This window comes from Typopeltis vanoorti, chromosome 8, assembly GCF_054136105.1.
Source record: "Typopeltis vanoorti isolate ZY-2024b chromosome 8, IOZ_Tvanoo_1.0, whole genome shotgun sequence".
Lineage (NCBI taxonomy): Eukaryota > Metazoa > Arthropoda > Arachnida > Uropygi > Thelyphonidae > Typopeltis > Typopeltis vanoorti.
In genome coordinates this window covers 89,279,226-89,299,810 of record NC_143556.1, presented here as the reverse complement: position 1 = coordinate 89,299,810, position 20,585 = coordinate 89,279,226, and the positions used below count along the sequence as shown (strand labels likewise).

General features: G+C 36.9%; 1 protein-coding gene across 1 annotated transcript in view; it reads right to left on the bottom strand.

The window, feature by feature from the left end:
• LOC150104182 (sodium channel and clathrin linker 1-like) overlaps positions 1 to 20,585 on the bottom strand; it is a 222,682-nt gene that overhangs the window by 87,068 nt on the left and 115,029 nt on the right. Inside the window, exons 11-12 of the mRNA XM_090396804.1 lie at positions 17,975 to 18,061; positions 13,518 to 13,707 (exon numbers count right to left, since the gene is read on the bottom strand). Coding sequence (XP_090252930.1) covers positions 13,518 to 13,707; positions 17,975 to 18,061 — 277 coding nt within the window. The remainder of the gene's footprint in view (positions 1 to 13,517; positions 13,708 to 17,974; positions 18,062 to 20,585) is intronic.

The following is a 20,585-nucleotide window of genomic DNA, read 5'->3' as shown; positions in this document are numbered from 1 at the left end:
ATGTGGCTGAATTTCGTTGATACAGCGCTCAATTTCCTCCTTCAAGGCATGGGTGGTCGTGGGCTTGTTGGCATAAACCTTAGACTTCAAAAAACTCCAAAGAAAAAAGTCCAACGGTGTTAAGTCACATGATCTGGGCGGCCAATTCTGATCACCAAAACGGGAAATTACACGACCAGGAAATGACTCATGCAGTGATTGAATTGTTTCTCAGGCTGTATGGCATGTGGCACCGTCTTGTTGAAACCACATGTTGTCCACATCCATATCTTGCAATTTAGGCACAAAAAACTGGATTATCATGTCGCGATAGCGAGCACCATTAACTGTTATTGCCTTACCAGCTGCATTTTTGAAGAAGAATGGACTGATGATGCCTCCAGCCCAAAATCCTCACCAAACAGTGACACGTTGTAGATGCATTTGTTTCTCAACAATCACTTGTGGATTTTCTGAACCCGAAATGCGACAATTCTGTCAATGAACGAAGCCATCAAGATGAAAATGAGCCTCATCGCTGAAGATGATTTTGTTTGAAAAATAAGCATCCACTTGTTGTTGTTCCATAATCCATTCAACGAACTCTCTTCGGTGTGTGTGTGGTCAGTAGGCTTCAGTTCTTAAGTCAATTGAACTTTGTAAGCATAAAGATGCAAATCTTTCGTGAGAATACGCTGTAGAGAGCTTCTCGAAATGCCCAATTCAAGACCACGGTGCCGAATTGATGTTCCTGGACTCTCAACAACACTCTCACGAACTGCTTCGATGTTTTCTGTTGAACGACAGCCAGAGTGTATAAGATCACTAATTGATCCAGTTTCATTGAATTTTTTAATTAATCTTTTCACAGTTGATGAAGTTAAATCACTATTCCGACCATATTTTGTACGAAAATTGTGAACTGTAGCTGCCAAACCTTCATTATTTTTAAAATATTGCTCAACAATGAGAATGCGTTGTTCTTTCGTGTAGTGCTCCATTTTTAATAACCCTGAACTGTCAGCTGTCACGCTGTCTTTTTTTTCTCGTTGGCAACACTTTAACGCACAAATGGCGCTAAATTTAAATCTTGTGTGAATTTTGGCACACCCTATAGAAGAGGGAAAATAACTGGTTACACTCTGATTGGTGCTACATACCACCGGAACTATGGCATTGCAACATATATCAAGAATTATATTGAAAATGCTTCTGACAACGAGATGTGATAACATCTCGTTGTCAGAAGTTATCACATCTTGTGAGTGTGAAAATTCACAAAATAACAATAGTCAATGTCTATAAACCTCCTTTAACATCATGGTCTATAGATGTGATACCTATTTATCAACATCCAACAGTATGGATTGGTGATTTTAATAGCCATCATGAAGAATGGAAGTACCGTGATAACAATGACTGCGGGACTACCCTCGTTCAATGGGCCGAAATAAATAATATACACCTTGTATTTGATGCCAAAGATAGAAACACCTTTAGATCATCAGCATGGCAAACAGAGTCTAATTCTGATTATGTTTTGTTTCAATAAACACAGAAGGGCAACCATTACCAGCAAGACGATATGTACTTTCTAACTTTCCACACAGTCAACATCGACCGGTGTTACTGGAAATTGGTATGACACTACCTATAGCAAGATCCTTTCCACGACTGCGTTGGAATTTTAAAAAAGCAAATTGGAGAAATCTTGTGAATGAATTGGATAAATGTGTTTGTTGGATACCTGCTAGAGTTGCAGAATACAAGAGATTTGTAGGAGCAATCATATCAACTGTGAAAAAATATATCCCTAGAGGTTACAGAAAAGATTATGTCCCCGGATGGAATGAAGAGAGTGAACATCTCTACAGAGAGTTCCTGAAAAGTAAAGATCCTGAAATAGCAGATGAATTACTACATAGCTTGAACTCATCTCGAAAAACAAAATGGATTGATATGGTTGAAAACCTTGACTTCAAACGATCAAGTAGAAAAGCTTGGAATCTTCTCCAACAACTATCCACAACTAATCTACCTAAAAGAAAAAGCACAATTATCTCCCCTGAGAAAATAGCTAATCAAATCGTTAATATGTCAAGGGCACCTAGGGACTGTGAACATACCAAGAAAGTTAAGAAAGAACTTAGAGCTTTAAAAATAAATGCCCCTGCTTTCTCACAATATGCCTGAATCTTCACTATAGATGAAGTAAAAGCCGTCATAAAAGATATCAAAGCAGGCAAGGTCCCAGGCTTTGACGGTGTCCATCTGGAATTGCTGATTAATAGTGGGCCAAATACTATAAAATGGCTCTGTGAATTCTTTTCTGATATATTATTGACTGGCCAACTACCTAGCCAGTTTAAGAAGTCAAAAATAGTTGCTATTCTTAAACCTGGAAAACCACCCCAGGAGGCAAAAAGTTAAAGACCTATTGCTTTATTGAGTTGCACCTATAAAATGTTAGAACACCTTCTGTACAACATATTGTCCATACCAAAACCAGCTTGTTCAATCGGGACGATTGAACAAGCTGGTTTTAGAGAAAAACGTAGTTGCTGTGATCAAGTGCTCACTTTAACATCATACATAGAAGCTGGATTTCAGAAGAAAGAAAAAACATCAGCTGTCTTCTTGGACCTAACAGCGGCTTATGATACAGTATGGCGTGAAGGTCTTATATACAAATTTATTAGCATTGTCCCATGTAAACGGACTGCACACTTAATTTCCTCGATGCTCGCTGAATGTTTCTTTCAAGTTATATTAGGAAATAAAATGTCCCGACAACGAAAACTTAATAATGGTCTTCCACAAGGGTCAGCATTGGCATCCTTACTTTATAACCTATACAAATATGACTTGCCTGCTACAATCTCACACAAGTTCTGTTATGCTGATGACACTGTAATTGCCATTCGACACAAAAACATGAGTCAGGCTGAAGATGTACTTACAAAAGATCTGAAAACAATAGGTGAATATTGCAAAAAATGGAGGCTCCAGCTCAATCCAGACAAAACCGAAGTATAAAGCTTTCACCTTAATGATCACATGGCAGATGTCACTTTACATATCTTCTTTGAAGGATGTTTACTACGACACAATAAGTTTCCAAAGTACTTGGGCGTGACCCTAGACCGCACACTCTCTTACAAGCAACACCTAACAAACATTTCTGCTAAGTTAAGAACCCGTAACAACATAATACAAAAACTAATAGGTACGACATGGGGAGCAACAGCTGATAATCTGTGGATTACAGCTCTTGGTCTAGTTTTCTCTGTTGCCGAATATTACTCACCAGTGTGGCTAAATAGCACACGTGTTAAACTTGTTGATAGCCAACTAAATAATACAATGAGACTGATTTCTGGCACAATTAAATCAACACCCACACACTGGCTTCCAGCTCTTAGTAACATTGTTCCACTGAATCTGCACAGGACTAAGGCTCTCTTAGGAGTATAAGAAAATCTTGGAGAACACAGCCCTACCAATACATTTAGATCTCCCAGACTTAAGTGTACGACGATTGAGATCAAGACATCCACCACTACAATTTTCCCAACTACTATTACAATCTAACTTTGACCTGAAGCAAAAGTGGCAAGAACAGTGGGAGAGCCAGACAGATGACATCACAATATTTTCTCTCAATGAATTACAAGAAAGTTTTGATGCTTGCTCACACCTCCCATGAAAATCCTGGACTCAGCTTAATAGAATACGAACTGGTCATGGCGTATGTGCGGACATGCCTTTTAAATGGGGTAAACGATCATCCCCGCATTGTGATTCTGGAGCTCAGAGACTGTGGACCATATTGTGACTCAGTGTTATCTTAGAGCATATTCAGGAGACAAATTGGACTTTTTAAGTGCTACACCCGAAGCTATGAACTATCTGACCAATATGGATGTAGCCTTTTAATTTTATATGTTTTTAAAGTGACAGTGTATTGTACTGCATTTGATATTCATGCCATACGAATAAATAAATAAACTGTATATAAATAAATAATATATTTATCGATTTAAAAATCAAGGTATAAGTGAAAGAAGACATTATAATACTAATTAATGACAGAAGTCAACTGCATAAAAAGTTTTATTTGTAGAGTTTTGACTATTACAATGTGCTATTGATTACAGGAGAATAACTCCATCTGCATAAACAGATATGAAGGAATAAGTTAAAAATAAAATAGTTAATAAAATATTTTTTAAATTATTTCTAATTTATTTATTGATATCTATTAATGGAGATGGAGTTATTCTCCTGCACTCTATAGTGTATATAACATCACGCATTTTCAATTAATTGCTGTTCTCTCTCTCTATTTTTTTTTTTTTTTTGCCATTTTCTTCTTGTAATGTATTAAAAATGCTATGAAACACAGCTGAAAATTCTACAAATAAACAATTTTTATGTAAGTGATTTCCATCATTAATTGGTGTTCTATTCTTGAGAGACAGGTGACATGAAATTAAGAATTATCAACATGTTAGTACAAGAATATTTTAATATTTGCCAAATATTTGAGTCTGAAATTAACAGACTATCATCAGTGGCTTGATGGGAACAGTTTTTACAAGGTGGAATACAAACAATTGATCATTCAAAAGTAGAAGGAGCGGATTGATGTTACATTGCTAAGCACCAAAGAGAGTTAAATTTCATCAGAGTGATGAATAAATTATAGGTATCAATTGAAAAAAACTTAGTGTGTTATCCAGATTAAATCATATTTTTGACAAGGATAGGCAAACATTTCGATTCAAGTTAGGGTGTTGAAGTAAGGCCTCAGCACTCTCTTTGAATAGGAGTTCGAATTTACAACGACATCTGTGTAGAAGGACCAGAGAATGTTGTGGCTTATCTCTGTTCCGTGTTGTGCCAATCCAGAGTTATCGGATTTGTTGTGAAGAATGTATGATTGATGTTCTTATATTCTTTTTTCTATAGAGCGTACAGTTTGTCCAAAGTACGACAGATTGCTGTCACATGGAACTTGATATACACAAGGCAGCGACCAGAAAGAGGGGAAATAGGTGGATATTTTGTTAACAGGGATATAAGTGACTGTTAAATCATATTTCTTCAGAATTCTTGAAATTGGTTCTGAAATTCATGAAATGTATGGAATTGGAACTCAAAGTATTGATTCTGTGTTGTTCTGGATTAGATTGTAGGAATCGAACAGATGTTGTGTAGTCTTTTCGGAGAAGCCATTTAATTTCATGTAATGTTTGATAGTTGAAAGTTCTTTCTGTAATTCATGGGAAGTTGAGCAATTAGTTGTAACTCATCGAATTAAACATTTTATGATTCCTGTTTTTTGATAAGGATGATGGGCAGATTGTTTGAGAATGTAATGTCCAGTAAAAGTGGGTTTTCTGTAAACTACTGTTGTCAGAATACCTGAAGGTGAGCGGATGAGAAGGATGTCTAAAAAGGATAACTTGTTGTCTTTTTCAATCTCCATGGTAAACTTGATACAAGGGTGTAAAGAATTGATTTTGGCTAAAAAGGAAGGTAAGGAATATCTGTTGTGAGGCCACACTGAAAAAATGTCATCTATATATCTAACCCAAAAGGAAGGTTGAGGATATATAAATGAAAAAAGGATATCTTCTAGATGTTCCAAATAAAAGTTGGCTAAAGTAGGTGAAAGTGGACTTCCCATGGGCGTTTCTTCCACTAGGTTGTAGAATTTGTTTTGACACAAGAAATATCCAGAATGCGTCATGAAATCAAATAATTTTACGATATCTTGTGGGAAGATGTCAGCAAGTAAATGTAAAGTCTCTTTGAGAGGTACACTGGTGAATAGAGATTCTACATCGAAGCTCACTATAAGATCAGTAGGTATGGGAAAGTTTAATCCGGATAACATACTAAGTTTTTTGAATTGAGACCTTCTAATTCTTACATTAGTCTAATGTTATCTTTAATTGAGTTTATAAATTAAGATTGTTGTATGAAATTGTGAATGGATATCTATAATTTATTCATCACTCTGATGAAATTTAACTCTTTTTAGAGCTTAGCAATTATTATTATTATTATTATTATTATTATTATTATTATTGTTCCGGGAAACTCCAAGGAGTCGACAGACTCATCGAGGGAGGCCCTAACATCATGTCAAGAACAACTATTCAACATTCACACGGTATCTATCATACCTTGCCTTGAACTCATTCACGGTCGTAACACCCACAACAGACTCTGGAAGCTTATTCCACTCATTTACCACTCTCCAAGTAAAGAACCTAGCTCTAACACCCTTGTCAACCACGCTCTTGCCCAGCTTCCATGCATGGCCTCTAGTCCTCCCACCACCAGTCATATTTTCAAAAATATCTTCTGGATCAATCTTATAAAAACCCTTCAGTAATTTGAATGTCTCAATCATATCACCCCTCCTTCGCCTATCGTCCAATTTCTGCAACCCACAAATCTTCAACCTATTCTCATAAGGTTCATTCCACAGACCTGCTATCATCTTGGTCACTCGTCTCTGAACCCTCTCCACTTCCTCCCCATCACGAAGAAACCCTGGTGCCCATAGCTGGGCACAGAAATCCAGATGGGGTCTTATCAAGGCTCGATACAGAGGAACAACAACTTGTTCGTCTCTGCATGTTAAAGTATTTTTCAGAAGCCAAGTGATTTGGTGAGCTGTTTTAGTTACTTTTGCAATATGCCCCCTAAACTTCAACTCCCTATCCACCCACACTCCCAAATCCCTGGCCTCATCAATCTCCCAAAGTGCATAACCTTACACTTTGCCACATTAAATTGACATCCATTTTTCCTAGCCCAGTCCTCCAAACTATCCAAATCATCCTGTAAAATTTTGACATCCTGTGCACTCACAATTGCTCTACCCAACTTTGCATCATCAGCAAACAAGTGAACACTTCCTCTCAGATCCTTTCCAATATCATTGATGAACAAATTGAAAAGCAGTGGTCCAAGAACAGAGCCCTGTGGCATTCCACTAGTCACAAGACGTCTTTTAGACTCCACTCCTGAATAAACCACTCTTTGATATCTCTCCTTCAACCACCCTCCTATCCATCTCACAAACCCTATATCTATACCCATCTGCTCCAGTTTACTGATTAGGGTTCCATGTGGTATCCTATCAAAGGCTTTGGCAAGGTCCAGTAGTATCACTGTAAACCCATTACCCGTATTCAGTTCAGCCGTCGCTGTGTTATAAAACGTGAGCAAGTTACTGAGGCATGATCTACCCTTCACAAAACCATGTTGTCCCCCATACAATATCCCATTTTCATCTATCCAATCCTGTATTCTTCTCTTGACTAATTTCTCTAAGACCTTGACAATGATTCCTGATATGCTAATCGGTCGGTAATTTACAACAGCAGTCTTGGAACCACCTTTATGCAGTGGAACTATTTTCCCCTCTTTCCACCCGCTCGGGACTAACCCAGACCCGAGACTCAAATTAAACAAAATGGTCAAGGGTACTGACAATTCTTTAGCTGCTTCTCGTACAACACGAGCTGGTATACCATCCAATCCCACAGATGTATTGACATTGAGGTTATGCAATAGACTACTCACCTCCACTTCATTAACCACAATTCCCGTATAATCTACTGGTTTATTCGTTTCTGCAATGTCACCACCTGGATGATATACTTTTGCAAAGTGCTCACTCAGTAACTCAACTATCTCAACTGATTCAGTTACCTCCCTACCATCGGCATTCTTTAAAATCAATCTGCCATGTACATTTTTCCTTTTACTTGCTACATATCTAAAAAACTGTTTAGGATTCTCTTTAGCTTGCATGGCCAATGTTCTTTCGTAATCCTCTTTTGCTTTTCTTACCACACTCGTCACCCTTCTGGCCTGCGCTTTATACCGTTCATGTGTCTGCCGGTCACCCTTCTCCTTAAATTCCCTCCATAGTTGTTTCTTTTTTTGCAGCTCAAGCTTAATGGTGTTATTCATCCATTTAACCCCTACTTGATTTATTATTTGGACTCTAGGTATACAGTCAGCCATTGCTTCATGCAAGCACTTCTTAACTACCTCCCATGCACTATCAACTTCTAGTCCTTGCAGTTGTACATGCCATGGCACTGAACCAATCAAACTCCTAAGCTAATACTTTCAATACTCCTAATACTTTCCAGCCTGATAATTCCACATGTACCCTGTCTTAATTGAAAATTCTACACCTTTAGCCACCTCCCAAGTTAAGACCCTATGATCACTCTCACCGATTGGTGGCAATGTGGTCATATTTGTTACAGCCAAATCCTCAGATGTAATTACTAGGTCAAGCACTCTCTGACCCCTAGTATTTTCCATTACATGCTGTCGCAGATAGTTATCCCTTAATAACCGCATAAAATCCAGTTCCTTCCTCCCGTGTGTCCTCTCCTCACTCCAATCAATGCAACCATAGTTGAAATCTCCCATAATAATCACCCTCCTTCCACCCATTTCTTCTATTTGCTTGTGCATACTGTCACCACCATCTTTTTCATCACCTGGTCTATAGCAGCACCCAATTGTATATTTAGTTCTGCTAGCCACAATCTCACACCAAATGGCCTCAAATGTGCTCTTTTCTCTATCCTGCAATTCAACTTCTATTCTCCTTGGCTGGAGCTCATCAGCTATCATCAACAATACTCCTCCCCCCATTTTATTCTCTCTGTCATTCCTGAACACACTATACCCATCACATTCAATCCCACTAGTTATATCATCTACAGTCAGCCATGTTTCACTAATACCTATAACCTGTGGTCTGGAAGTGCCAACCATGGCCAAAAACTCTTCCTTCTTGTTCCTAATACTCCTAGTATTAGTGTACATGAATTTAAGACCCCCATTAGCCCCAACCCTACCTTGATGCCTTATATTAACTATCCCACTCAGATTTGTTGTCCTTATTTGCTCTGGATTATATTCATTCTTACATTCAACTGCCTACATAAGGACTGTATATCTACTCCCCGCCCCTTAACAAATCTAGTTTCCCTGAATTTGCACATCCACTACATTCAGCAACACTTTCTCAAGTCTTCTTACACCATAACCATTCAAATGCAAGCCATCCATCTTATATAGATCCTTTCGCCCATCAAACTCACTCCACACATCCACAAATTCCACACCACTCGTCATACATAACCCACGCATAAAGTCATTCACAATTATGGCCCTCCTTTTAAACATTTCACTGTCATACCGTGGCAAAAGACTAATCATTCTAACTCTCTCACTCTTTTCTTTTGCTACCTCAAACAATTCATTCAGGTCTTCTATCGTTTCCATTTTATCTCCTTTCAAATCATTCGTACCTGCCACAACAATCATTTCTTTCACCCTTTCCTTTTGCTCTCTAATAGACTCAGTTACGTCCTTTATGGTTGCACCAGGTTGGTACGATTTTGTCAAATCCTCTACTAACACACTTCGTACTAACGAGTCTCCATACAGCACTCTATCCTTCATTTTGTTCATGTTCACATTCATACGTCTATTTTTCCTGTCATACCTTTTATTATTGGTTGGTTCATTCAGTCTACTTTTGTTCATGCACTCTAGCTGCTGTTTTGCTCTTTCTATCACACTATTCAACAACGCGATCTCACTCAAAGCATCTATCTCATCTTTTTTATTCTCTGAGAAACCATTTATACTATCATTCACACTCTCACAATTTTCACGTACAACCTTGCCGTTTCTTGTCATATCCCTATTTCCTTCATTCTGAAGGTTGACAAAAATATCACACTCACGATCCGAAATACACTTCAATTCCTCATTCTCCCTACATTTTCTACACACATTCAATCCTTTATTATCATCTAACCACACTCCGACCGCACTCCGCAAAGCGTACATTTCACAGCTAGTACACTGACTCATTTCTTTTATGCTACCATTCTTTGATAACGATGGCGAACCATCATTACTGGCCGCCATTTTCCTTCGCACAGGTGCCATACTTATTTGCAACGTGTTTTGTCAAATTATACGTTATAACACACCAAAAACAGACGCACTAAAATACGCAAGGCAAACAAAACAAAACTACACAATATTAAGTAATTTGTATCGATAACTGAAAATGATACTTATCTTATCTGGAGCTTGCACGAACACTACACATTACGAATTCATCTAGCGGCGACTTCCCGACATAGATTATGTTATAAAACACTTTAGTAACACTAACCACGCTAATAAAGCTCCAATAATATACCAAAATTACACACTAAAGTCCATTAAATTGAATCCAAAACATCAATAAATCAACAAAAAACACAAATCTCTCAGGAGCTCTCCGATAGCAATGTAACATCACGTGGCTCGTTCTACTTTTGAATGATCAATTGTTTGTATCCGCCTTGTAAAAACTGTTCCTATCAAGCCAATGATGATAGTCTGTTAATTTCAGACTGAAATATTTGGCAATTTTAAAATATTAAAATAAAGCACACTCATTCCGAAAATGTTCTGATGATGGTCAGTCGACCGAAACAGTTCGCATCCTGTTAACGTTCTCCCCCTGCTCCAGTTTTCCCATAAGTAAACCCTTCCTCTCCCCCCCCTCCCAAAAAAAACACCCTTAAACACAATAATATATATATATATATATATTATTAAAATAAATCCGGGTTTCCAATTTATTCTTCCCGCATCAAAACACCCCCCCACACACACACATGCTCCCTTCCCGCATGTCATAAACAACTTCAGCAGGAACATGGAATTTCAAGACATCCTAGTACCAAAACAAGGTATGTACAAAATTTTTCCTTCTCTTTTATTCTGTTATAATTGCCTTCAATACTCACCCATAATGTCCTAAAGTATATATATAAATTTTTTTTGAGTAAAAATAGCCAATGTATTTAAAATAAGGGACACTTCTAAACAAAAACAGGCTATAATAGCCATAATAATAATAATAGTATTTAAGAGGAGTAGCATGGGAATTTTCCCAGAAACAATACCTAATAAAATATTAAAATATTCTTGTGCTAACATGATAATTATTAATTAGTATTATAGTATAGTTCGCTCACCGATTATAGATCCTTCGGCACTTCTGCGCATCTCAGAAAAAGGAGAATCCATTCCGATAATAGGGTAATCAGTCCGTATTGTGGGATGAGTTGTTTATTACTGGTCGGAAAATCAACTTCTCTTTTATGATTATTGTAGTTAACTATGTTGCTTGTATAGCAGTTGGAAAATTTTACCTATAAAGCACATGATTTCGCATGTTGGAGACCAATTCGGATGTCCTTCATTTCTTTCTCCCCTTCAGCATGAATCGACTAGTCTTGGAAAGACGCGAAGCAGGGACCTACAAACTGGGGGCGAACTATAATAAACTTATCGTTATGTCATCTGCTTATCTGCCGGCCTGGTTGGCTGAGCGGTTAGCGTATCCGCTCTCCAGCCAAAAGGCTGTGGGTTCGAATCCCGCTGTGGGCATGGATATTTGTGATTGTCTGTGCAAGCACTAGTGGTGGTAGTTGGCGGTAGATGGCATTGGTGGAGTAGTGAGACAAGAGTTGTAGAGTTGATACCCTCTCTCGATGAGTCTTTGGACTCCCTGGAGGTGTGATATAATAATAATACTAATAATAATAGAAAAAAAATATCAAGAAGGTGGTAAGATATTCTGGAGGTTGTTGAAGAAGCTTAGAAATTATAAAATTATAAAAGGAGTTAGAGATGATAAAGGTGATATGAAAGCAGGAGAAAAAGATATCTTTGAAGTATGGAGTAATTTCTTCGAAAAATTCCTAAAGGAAACAAGCAATGATAGTACAGTGGTAAAAACCACTCAAAAGGCATACAGTCAGGAATACATATCCATACTTGAAGTAGAAAAAGCCATCAAAGGCTTGAAATGTGGAAAGGCAGCAGGAGTAGATGATATTCGACCAGAAATGCTGAAGTATGGTGGTATAAAAGTCTTACAGTGGCTGCACTGAATAGTTCAGAAAGCCTGGACAGAAGGACGAATTCTCGATGATTGGAGTAGAGCTCTAATAGTGCCCATATATAAAAAGGTAAATAAAACTGGATGTGAGAATTACAGAGGTATTTCCCTACTGAGTGTTCCTGGCAAGATCTATGCAAGTATACTTGAGAAACGGTTGAGAAGAATTGTGGAAGAAAAGCTTGGTGAAAAACAAGCTGGATTCAAGCCAAATAGAGGCTGTCACGATCAGATCTTCACTTTACAACAAATAGTCGAGAAAGCATGGGAATATAACAAAGATCTGTATTTAAGTTTTGTCGATCTGGAAAAGGCATATGACAAGGTGCCAAGAGAGAAGCTATTCAATACGCTGCAGTTATATGGTGTCAATGGGACATTATATCAAGCAATACTTAGTCTTTATTTGAGTTGTGAGTCAGCAGTTAGAATTGAAGGAAGTACAGGAAGATGGTTTAATGTTAAATCTGGTGTGAGACAAGGATGTACATTATCCCCTCTGTTATTCATTATCTATATGGATCACATTATGAAGGAAAGTGGTATTAAACATGATATCAGAATTGGAGATGTTAATGTCAGCTCTTTGCTTTATGCGGACAATGTTATACTTCTAAATAAATCTGCTACAAGTTTGCAAGATTCCCTGAATAAATTGAATAACTGTTGTAATAGATATGGTATGAAGGTCAACAATAAAAAGATAAAGACAATGAAAATAGGCAGAATCATTGAAAATGTCAACTGTGTTGTGAATGGAGAACCTGTGGAACAAGTAAAACATTTCAGCTACTTAGGCATGATTTTTAGTGAAGATAGTAAATTAAATATAGAAACAGACAACAGAATCGACAAAGCTGGTATGGTAGGAAGTCAAATGAATAAATTCATATGGAATAAGAGAGAAATTAGTAGGAACACTAAATTAGCTGTATACAAGACAGTGTTCAAACCAGTTTTAACTTATGGATCTGATAGCTGGGTCAGAAGTAAAACACTTGACCAAAGACTAGAGACCGCCGATATGAGAGTCCTGAGAAAGATCAGAGGCATAAACATTGGCATCAATGGCAATATCATATTAAAAACGAGGATATTAGGAAAGAACTTGACATTGTCGGCATCCAGGAATGCGTTAGCATAGCTAATCTCAGGTGGTATGGTCACTTAAACAGAATGGGCGAGGAAAGATTAGGAAAACAAGTGTTCTCTGCCGGGTTGGCAGGAAAACGACCCTGAGGAAATAGGTGGATTGATACGGTACAAAGTGCCTTAGACAATAGAAATATAAGATCTGATAATGTTGGAGTCTTGACAAGTAACAGACTGATTTGGAGGAAAATTGTAGATAGGAAGTTAGTAATGATGTAAATTTTTCATGTAGTACTATCATGTTCTGTACACCCCTTGAGGGTACATATCAGGAATTTGATGATGATGAAGTAGTGGAAATATGCTAACATGCACAATGAATAAAATGTATGTATAAAAAAGTTAGAAAGTTATAACTTGCCTCAACATTAGTACGTGCAACAGCACTTTCCACCAATTGTTTAATTCCTGCTTGAAGTTGTTGAACCTCTTTAAGAGCTTGTTGTTCTTTAAAAAGTGCCTCCTTTTTTTGTAAAATGGAATCTTCCTTTATAAGAAAACTCTCTCTTGCCTCTTTAATGGCAGCAGCTTCTCTTGCTTTCATTTCAATGCTAAACAGAGTAAGTTTTTAAAGGTGTACTTAATTTATAGTTCTGCTAATAAATAATTTAATATATTAAGGTATATATTTTCCCATATTATTTTCCCTCAACTAACAGAAAAGATTTGTTAAATCACAATTTTATCTAAACTACAGCAACAAAAAGTAATAGAAAGATCATACATCAAGCTTACTATTCTACAGGAAATTCACTATATTGGCGATTATAACAAACTATTACTTTGGTTTCTATGAGTTTGTCTTCAATAGTATAATATTACTTCAAAATAGTAGAAATTTCACTAAAGTGCAAACCTAATAAGATTTAAAATGAAAATCATTTCTTTAGAAATACAGTTGAGGTCAAAACAAGAAATATTATTTTTGTAAATAAAGTCTTTGCTACAAGATTAGCTAGCAAAATATTATAAAAGAATTTGATTCCAGTGATTATTTCTTTGTAATCTTCAACTTTCCTTTATAAGACGCTTTATTATTTCCTTTATTAGGAGATTAACTAACCGTTGAAAAGCTCTTTCAAAGGTTCATCACATCTTAGACAGGAAATGAATCCAAGTCTTTCCAACCAAATGACATAATCTTTATCAACCAAGCAACAGAGGCTTTCATTTCTTTGTATTTATATTAAATACAAATTTCTGTATTTAGGTTCTGACTCAGGGAATTAAGTTTGAGGCTATACTAAGGACAGATTGTTTAATGCTCCTATAAGATAGCATGATGGTAGTGTTTACAGAAACAAATGATTTAAGTAGTGATAAATACAGCATGAGAGAGAGAGAAACTTATTAGTTTACTGTCAAGATATGGCAGTATTGAGTTTAAGAAAGAGGGCTTTGATAGCAAATGATTTAGTGTGCAGGCTGTGAAGGAGAAATAGGTGTGAGTTTTTGGATGTGTGAAGTAAGTTTGATGATGAAATAGACTATAAAAGGGAAGGCATGCACTTGAATGGACTTAATATCAGGAGTGGACAGAAATTATTTTTTTTTTATATGACACCAACCCATTCAAGTGGGTGTCACATAAAACCCTATAGTACATTAGTATCATGGGTAGACTAATGATTTTTGTCTATTTTTATAATTTTTTCATATTTTTAAAATTAATTTTTCACCTGGTCCAGAAACCCTGCTCTAGAGACCTAAACATGCAACTTTTTCAGGCCGCTTTAGGCCTCCAAATAAATGGGACAATGAAATTTATCTTTAGGTGTACATGAATTTGTTTGGATATGTGGTTAACATATCAGCTCCACAACCAATAGGCTGGGGGTTCGAATCCTGCCATGGACATGGATGCTTGTGATTTGAACCTGCAGCCTGTTGGTTGGAGTAAGATCTAATGAAAAGGAAACTAGATCATCATGGGAGAAATGCTGAGAATATGTTAGTGCAACTAAGATATGCAAATATGATAAGAATAAGGGTTCTGATGTTTTGAGTGTGTGTGGATGAGAAAAATAAAGAACCACCAACTGAGCTCAACTTTATGTTTAGTCTGAAACTAGAATTAGTGAAACCTTGCTCTAAGAGTGAGATGTAGTAAATTTTGAAAGTTTTTTCAACTTGGTTATATTATAAATTAAAGATGCCGCTCAGGACATGGACTGGTTATTACTAACACCATGTTCCAACATAAAAATGTGCACAAATTCACATGGAGAGAAGAGGCAAGGAATAAGAAAAGTCTCATTGACTATGTTATTGTTGATAGTGATGTTTTCTCCCTGTTGCAGGACACCAGAGTGTACAGAGGATTTGAAATTGGAAGTGATCACTATTTAGTCTTGAGCATGATAAAAATGAATTTCATATTGAAAAGAATAACATGTAAGAAAGTTTTAACGCGAATAAAAGTAGAGCAGCTCTCAGATGTGAACTGGAGACTAAAATATACAAATATTATTGAAGAAAAAATGAAAGAGTTTGAGAACAGGAATCAAACCTTGGAGATTCAGTGGCAAGCCTTGAAGAAAGCCCTGATTAATTCAGCTAGAGAGGCATGTGGTGAAGTTGTTTGCAAGAATAGAAAAATGAGAACTCCATGGTGGACACAGGAAGTTAAAGAGGCAGTGAAGGAAAAGAAGGAAGCATACCAAAAGTTCCTGGCAAATAAGTCAGCTTGTGCTCTTAGAGAATACAGAGACAAATACAAGAATGCTAAACACAGTGTAAAACTAGGTAAACAAAAGTCATGGAAGAACTTTGGCAAGAATATAGAAAAATATCAAGAAGGTGGCAAAATATTCTGGAGGTATATATTCTACAATTCCGTCTCCACTATTCAATCACCAACTGACTGCAACTACACCAACGCCATCTACCGCCGACCACCACTGGTATTTCCACAGACAATCACAAACATCCATGTCCACGTGGGATTCGAACCCGCATCCTTTTGGCTGGAGAGCAGATCCGCTATACTGTCGGCCAACCAGGCTGACTAAACAGTAAAATGAAACAATTAAACACAGGTTTTAATGGTTGCTATATTTTGTGTCTGTCACTGATACATCATCTGGGATACAATATGAGAATTGCAATGTGCATGCATACGTAAGATATTAGACCACAAGCCTAAATTCCTAAGATGTAACTTCACTGTGGGCAATGGTAGGCAGTTGTTGAGTAGAAGGTTTTAAGAATAACTTTCTTAAATCCTGGGAAGTTTCACATTACAATGTTTATTAAGATTTGGTTGATATTTTTAAAAAGTAATATTTATATTTGCTGCAGTGAAGCATAGTATTTTATTTTATTTTTTTTTTGATTCTCTGCAATGTGTCCAAAGCATGGTCAGCTAGACAAGGTCTAGCTGACCATGCTTTGGACAGTAAGAATAATTGTAGTAGCAGATTCTTGTGTTCTTCAAGATGGTGGCAATTTTCCAGCTCTCCATAATAAGGAAGTTGCAAGAATAAGAAACCTTGTATGGCTAATGTTTCCTTCACAGAGTGGTGAATAAGTGAAACAGCTTGCCTTCTGGAACTGACATTGACAGAAGAGGGGAAGGAGATGATCTAGCTTCAAATGTAGTTTGAAAGCCGTTCAGAAATTATATTTCTTCCAGCTATTTTTTTTTCCTTGTTTTTTTGTGTTGTTTGCATTATTACAATAATGTATCTCGCAAAATGTCTCTGAAAGAGACAAAATATTGGAACCATTAAACCTATTTCTTTTGTTGTGATATTTTCATTTCATTAACCCTTAAAATAAGAATCTGTCATGGTCAAAAAAATTCAATAATAGTACTGAGGATACACATAGCATCACTTGCACGTGCACAGTCTGGAACTTTTTAAGCACTGGCAGATAAAGCAACTTTAATATTGTGTTCAGTTGGTTTATTGTTGCAACTTCTTTCCTAGAATTCCTTATAACCTGACTATTTTAATAACCTCAAACTTCTGCAAAGTCATCCCTCATGTTTTTATTTAAGTTTGCCAGTGCTGGCTGTACAGTTTCTCTTGTAAAACATGTGACAAACATAGTAGAGCAGGCCTAAATGTTTCTTTTGTTCCCCCCCCCCCCCCACACACACAACTGACATCATACTGTTTGTATGATGTCAGTTGTGTGTGTTATTTCTTGTTAGATTTTCCTGTGCTCTAGTGTCCAAATGATACCTGCTTTTATTGATACTGAGTGAGAGCAATTCTACATATAGTTCTGTTTTTTTGATAACAGATACTAGGCAATGAAAGTTCATCTACCACCACTTAAATATAAACAGACAACTAACATGAGAGAAAAATAAATCTTATGATTAATTAACATAAAATTCTAAACAAGTGTAAATATATTCAAAAATAATATCAAATACAATACTAAGTCCATCAGAAATATGCATTTAGATAGATATGTGTGAACACACACACACACACTTTTTTATATATATAAGTATAATTATTTAAAATTTTCATAAAACATTGTTTTTTTTTCATTATTCCAATAATATAATTTATCTGGTATGGTAACAAAATAGCTGATAAACAAATGCTGTATTACTTTTCATGCTAAAAATAAACCATTCAAAATGACTAGAATGATACATATAAAATACAATAATAAAGTGGCACATGTAATTCCATCATAATCAGCAAATTTTTTTTAACACTTTCCACAGTTTGCATAAGAAGTGCTAATTAGCATTTGTTATTTCTATAAGACAGGGCATAATTTATGATTTCCACTTCAGTGTAAAAGTGGTCTCATACACTAATTTTATCTCAAATTTAACCCAATCAAGCTTACTGCTGCTTACGACATTCTTCCAGCATTGACTGTGTGCCTTGAAGGCTTTCTTTAAGAGAATTATTTTCTGCTTCAAGTGTAGAATATCTGTAAGTATAGAGAATATAAATTAAAAACTGGTAAGCAACCCATTACTATCTATTGCCATTATATCAAATTACTTATAATTTTATAAACATGATATTCCAGAAAGAGATACTGTTCCATTTCATAGTTATATAGAACTGCAGGCCTGTAATTTACATGAATTTTTCTGACATCCCCCCCCCCACTCAAAAAAAGCTAGTCTGTTTTAAAATTAATTTTAGGAGAGCAGAGATAATCTCAGGTGGTATGGTCACTTAAATAGAACGGGAGAGTCAAGATTAGCCAAACAAGTGTTCTCTGCAAGGTTGGCAGGAAAAAGGACCCAGAAGAAGACCAAGATACGGTACATTGATACGGTAAAAAGTGCCTTAGAAGATAGAAATATAAGATCTGACACTGTTGGAGTCTTGACAGGTAAAGGTAACAGATTAATTTGGAGGAAAATTGTAGATTAGGAAGTTAGTAATGATGTAAATTTTTCATGTACAACCATCATATCCTGTACACACCTTGAGGGTACATGTCAGGAATCTGATGATGATGAGAGAATATTATAACTAATCACTGTATAATAAGTTACATCTTGGAAACTCAAATATCATAAGATGTATTACTGGCACACTTAGCAACTTATGTTTTTTTTAGATATAAATAAACATTCACAATACACTGAATTAAATTTAGTTTAATCCTTTACCCATGTGTAGGCAAACAAAGTTTGCGCCTGAAGTAGTTCAGGACTGAGGCAACTCGTAGCAAAGGTGGACCAAGCTCTCATCACTCCTTGTCTCATTATCTTCCATAATGCAAAGCACATCTTGCAGACATATACAATGCTATGCATTAAAGGAAGGGCCACTACCCAGACCGGTTTTGACCTTTATTGAAGTCTCGTCAGTGGGAGGCAGACCCTCAAGTGGTTTGCATTATGGGAGATACCGAGACAAGATTGATACAGGATATCTCCCACTGACGAGATATCCCGTATCAATAAAGGTCGAAACCAGTTGGAAGCTTGGATGATGAATGGCAATGATGTAGCCCATGAAGTTTTAACTGAGGCTTAGCTGTTGCTGTCACCCAGGGCCTGAGTGGGGTAATGAATGGCAATGCTGTAGCCTATGAAGTTAACTGAGGCACGGCTGTTGCTGTTACCCTTCCAGATGAGCGGCTCTGCTCGGTGGTGGAGGAGCCTGCCATGGTGTAGAGCCAACCGAGTTTCTGATCCTGCAGGTCACTCATTGGGTGATCCGGGGGATTTTACGAGTTTTGGAAGCGGTATCCCTGCACTTAAACAAAGGGAAACTGGTCTAGGTAGCGGCCCTTCCTTTAATGCATAGCATTATACGTGTCTGCAAGGAGATGTGTTTTGCATTATGGGAGATACTGAGACAAGGAGTGATGAGAGCTTGGTCCGCCTTTGCTACGAGTTGACTCAGTCCTGAACTACTTCGGGTGCAAACTTTGTTTGTCTACACTTGGGTAAAGGATTAAACTAAATTTATTATAGTCTAACCAAGTGGAAAATAAACTTCCAACAATACACTGAGAGTACTGCAGATGTTTATTTCAGTTCCTCAAATGATCTCACAATGCATTTCACATTTGATAAATTATGAATGTGTTAGAGAAACAACTGTCTTTAAGAGTTTTATGTATATATATATTTAGTGGGGAACCTATCCACTAGAGGTTGATCAGCCTTTGGTACACTAGTAGTGTGGATGAGCAAGTAATCCGTTTAGATTTGACTGGAAGAGTTGTGGACTGTATTCCTTAGGAAGCATATGTGGTAGGAGATGGTTCCAGAGGGCAACAGTGGAACAGATAAATGAAGAGTGGGAGAAATTTATTTTGTGGGATTGGAGTTCAACTGTGAGAATTTATTGATTGACTGCTGCATGCATTTAGATGGGTTTGAGAGAGAGAGAGAATGGAGGAATAACCGATGCCAATTCTGATGAACAGCAACCATAAAAGTATTTATGGAAGATGCAAGCAATGGAAACTGAATGTGTGTGTGTGTGTGTGTGTGTGTGTGTGTGTGTGTGTGTGTGTGTGTGTGTGTGTGTGTGAGTGAGTGAGTGAGAGTGAGTGAGAGTGAGTGAGTGAGTGAGAGTGAGTGAGTGAGTGAGTGGAAGGTAATAGTGAGTGAGACAGAGGGTGGTCATTAATCAATATAAATCTACTGCACTTTTCTGTATGAAATCCAGTATTTTTAGGAAGCTCTTAGTGGCACTACTCTAGATGTGAGAACAATATTCAAAGGTCAGATGGACTTGTGATTTGTATAAGAGCTAGGAGCTGTTTGCAGTTAAAGTTAGAGAAAACTTAATTTTTTGAATGCAGAGGAAGCAATATTTGTAAAATGTTTGTGCAAGAGAGAGAGAGAGAGATCCCAAGAGATAAATCGCATCTTCAATAGAGATATAGGTGTAGTCAAAGATAAGACTGGAGTGGGGAAAAGAGGGGGGGGTTGTGAGAAATAAAACAGAGCTGTGTTTTGCAGCACTGAAGCTGACAA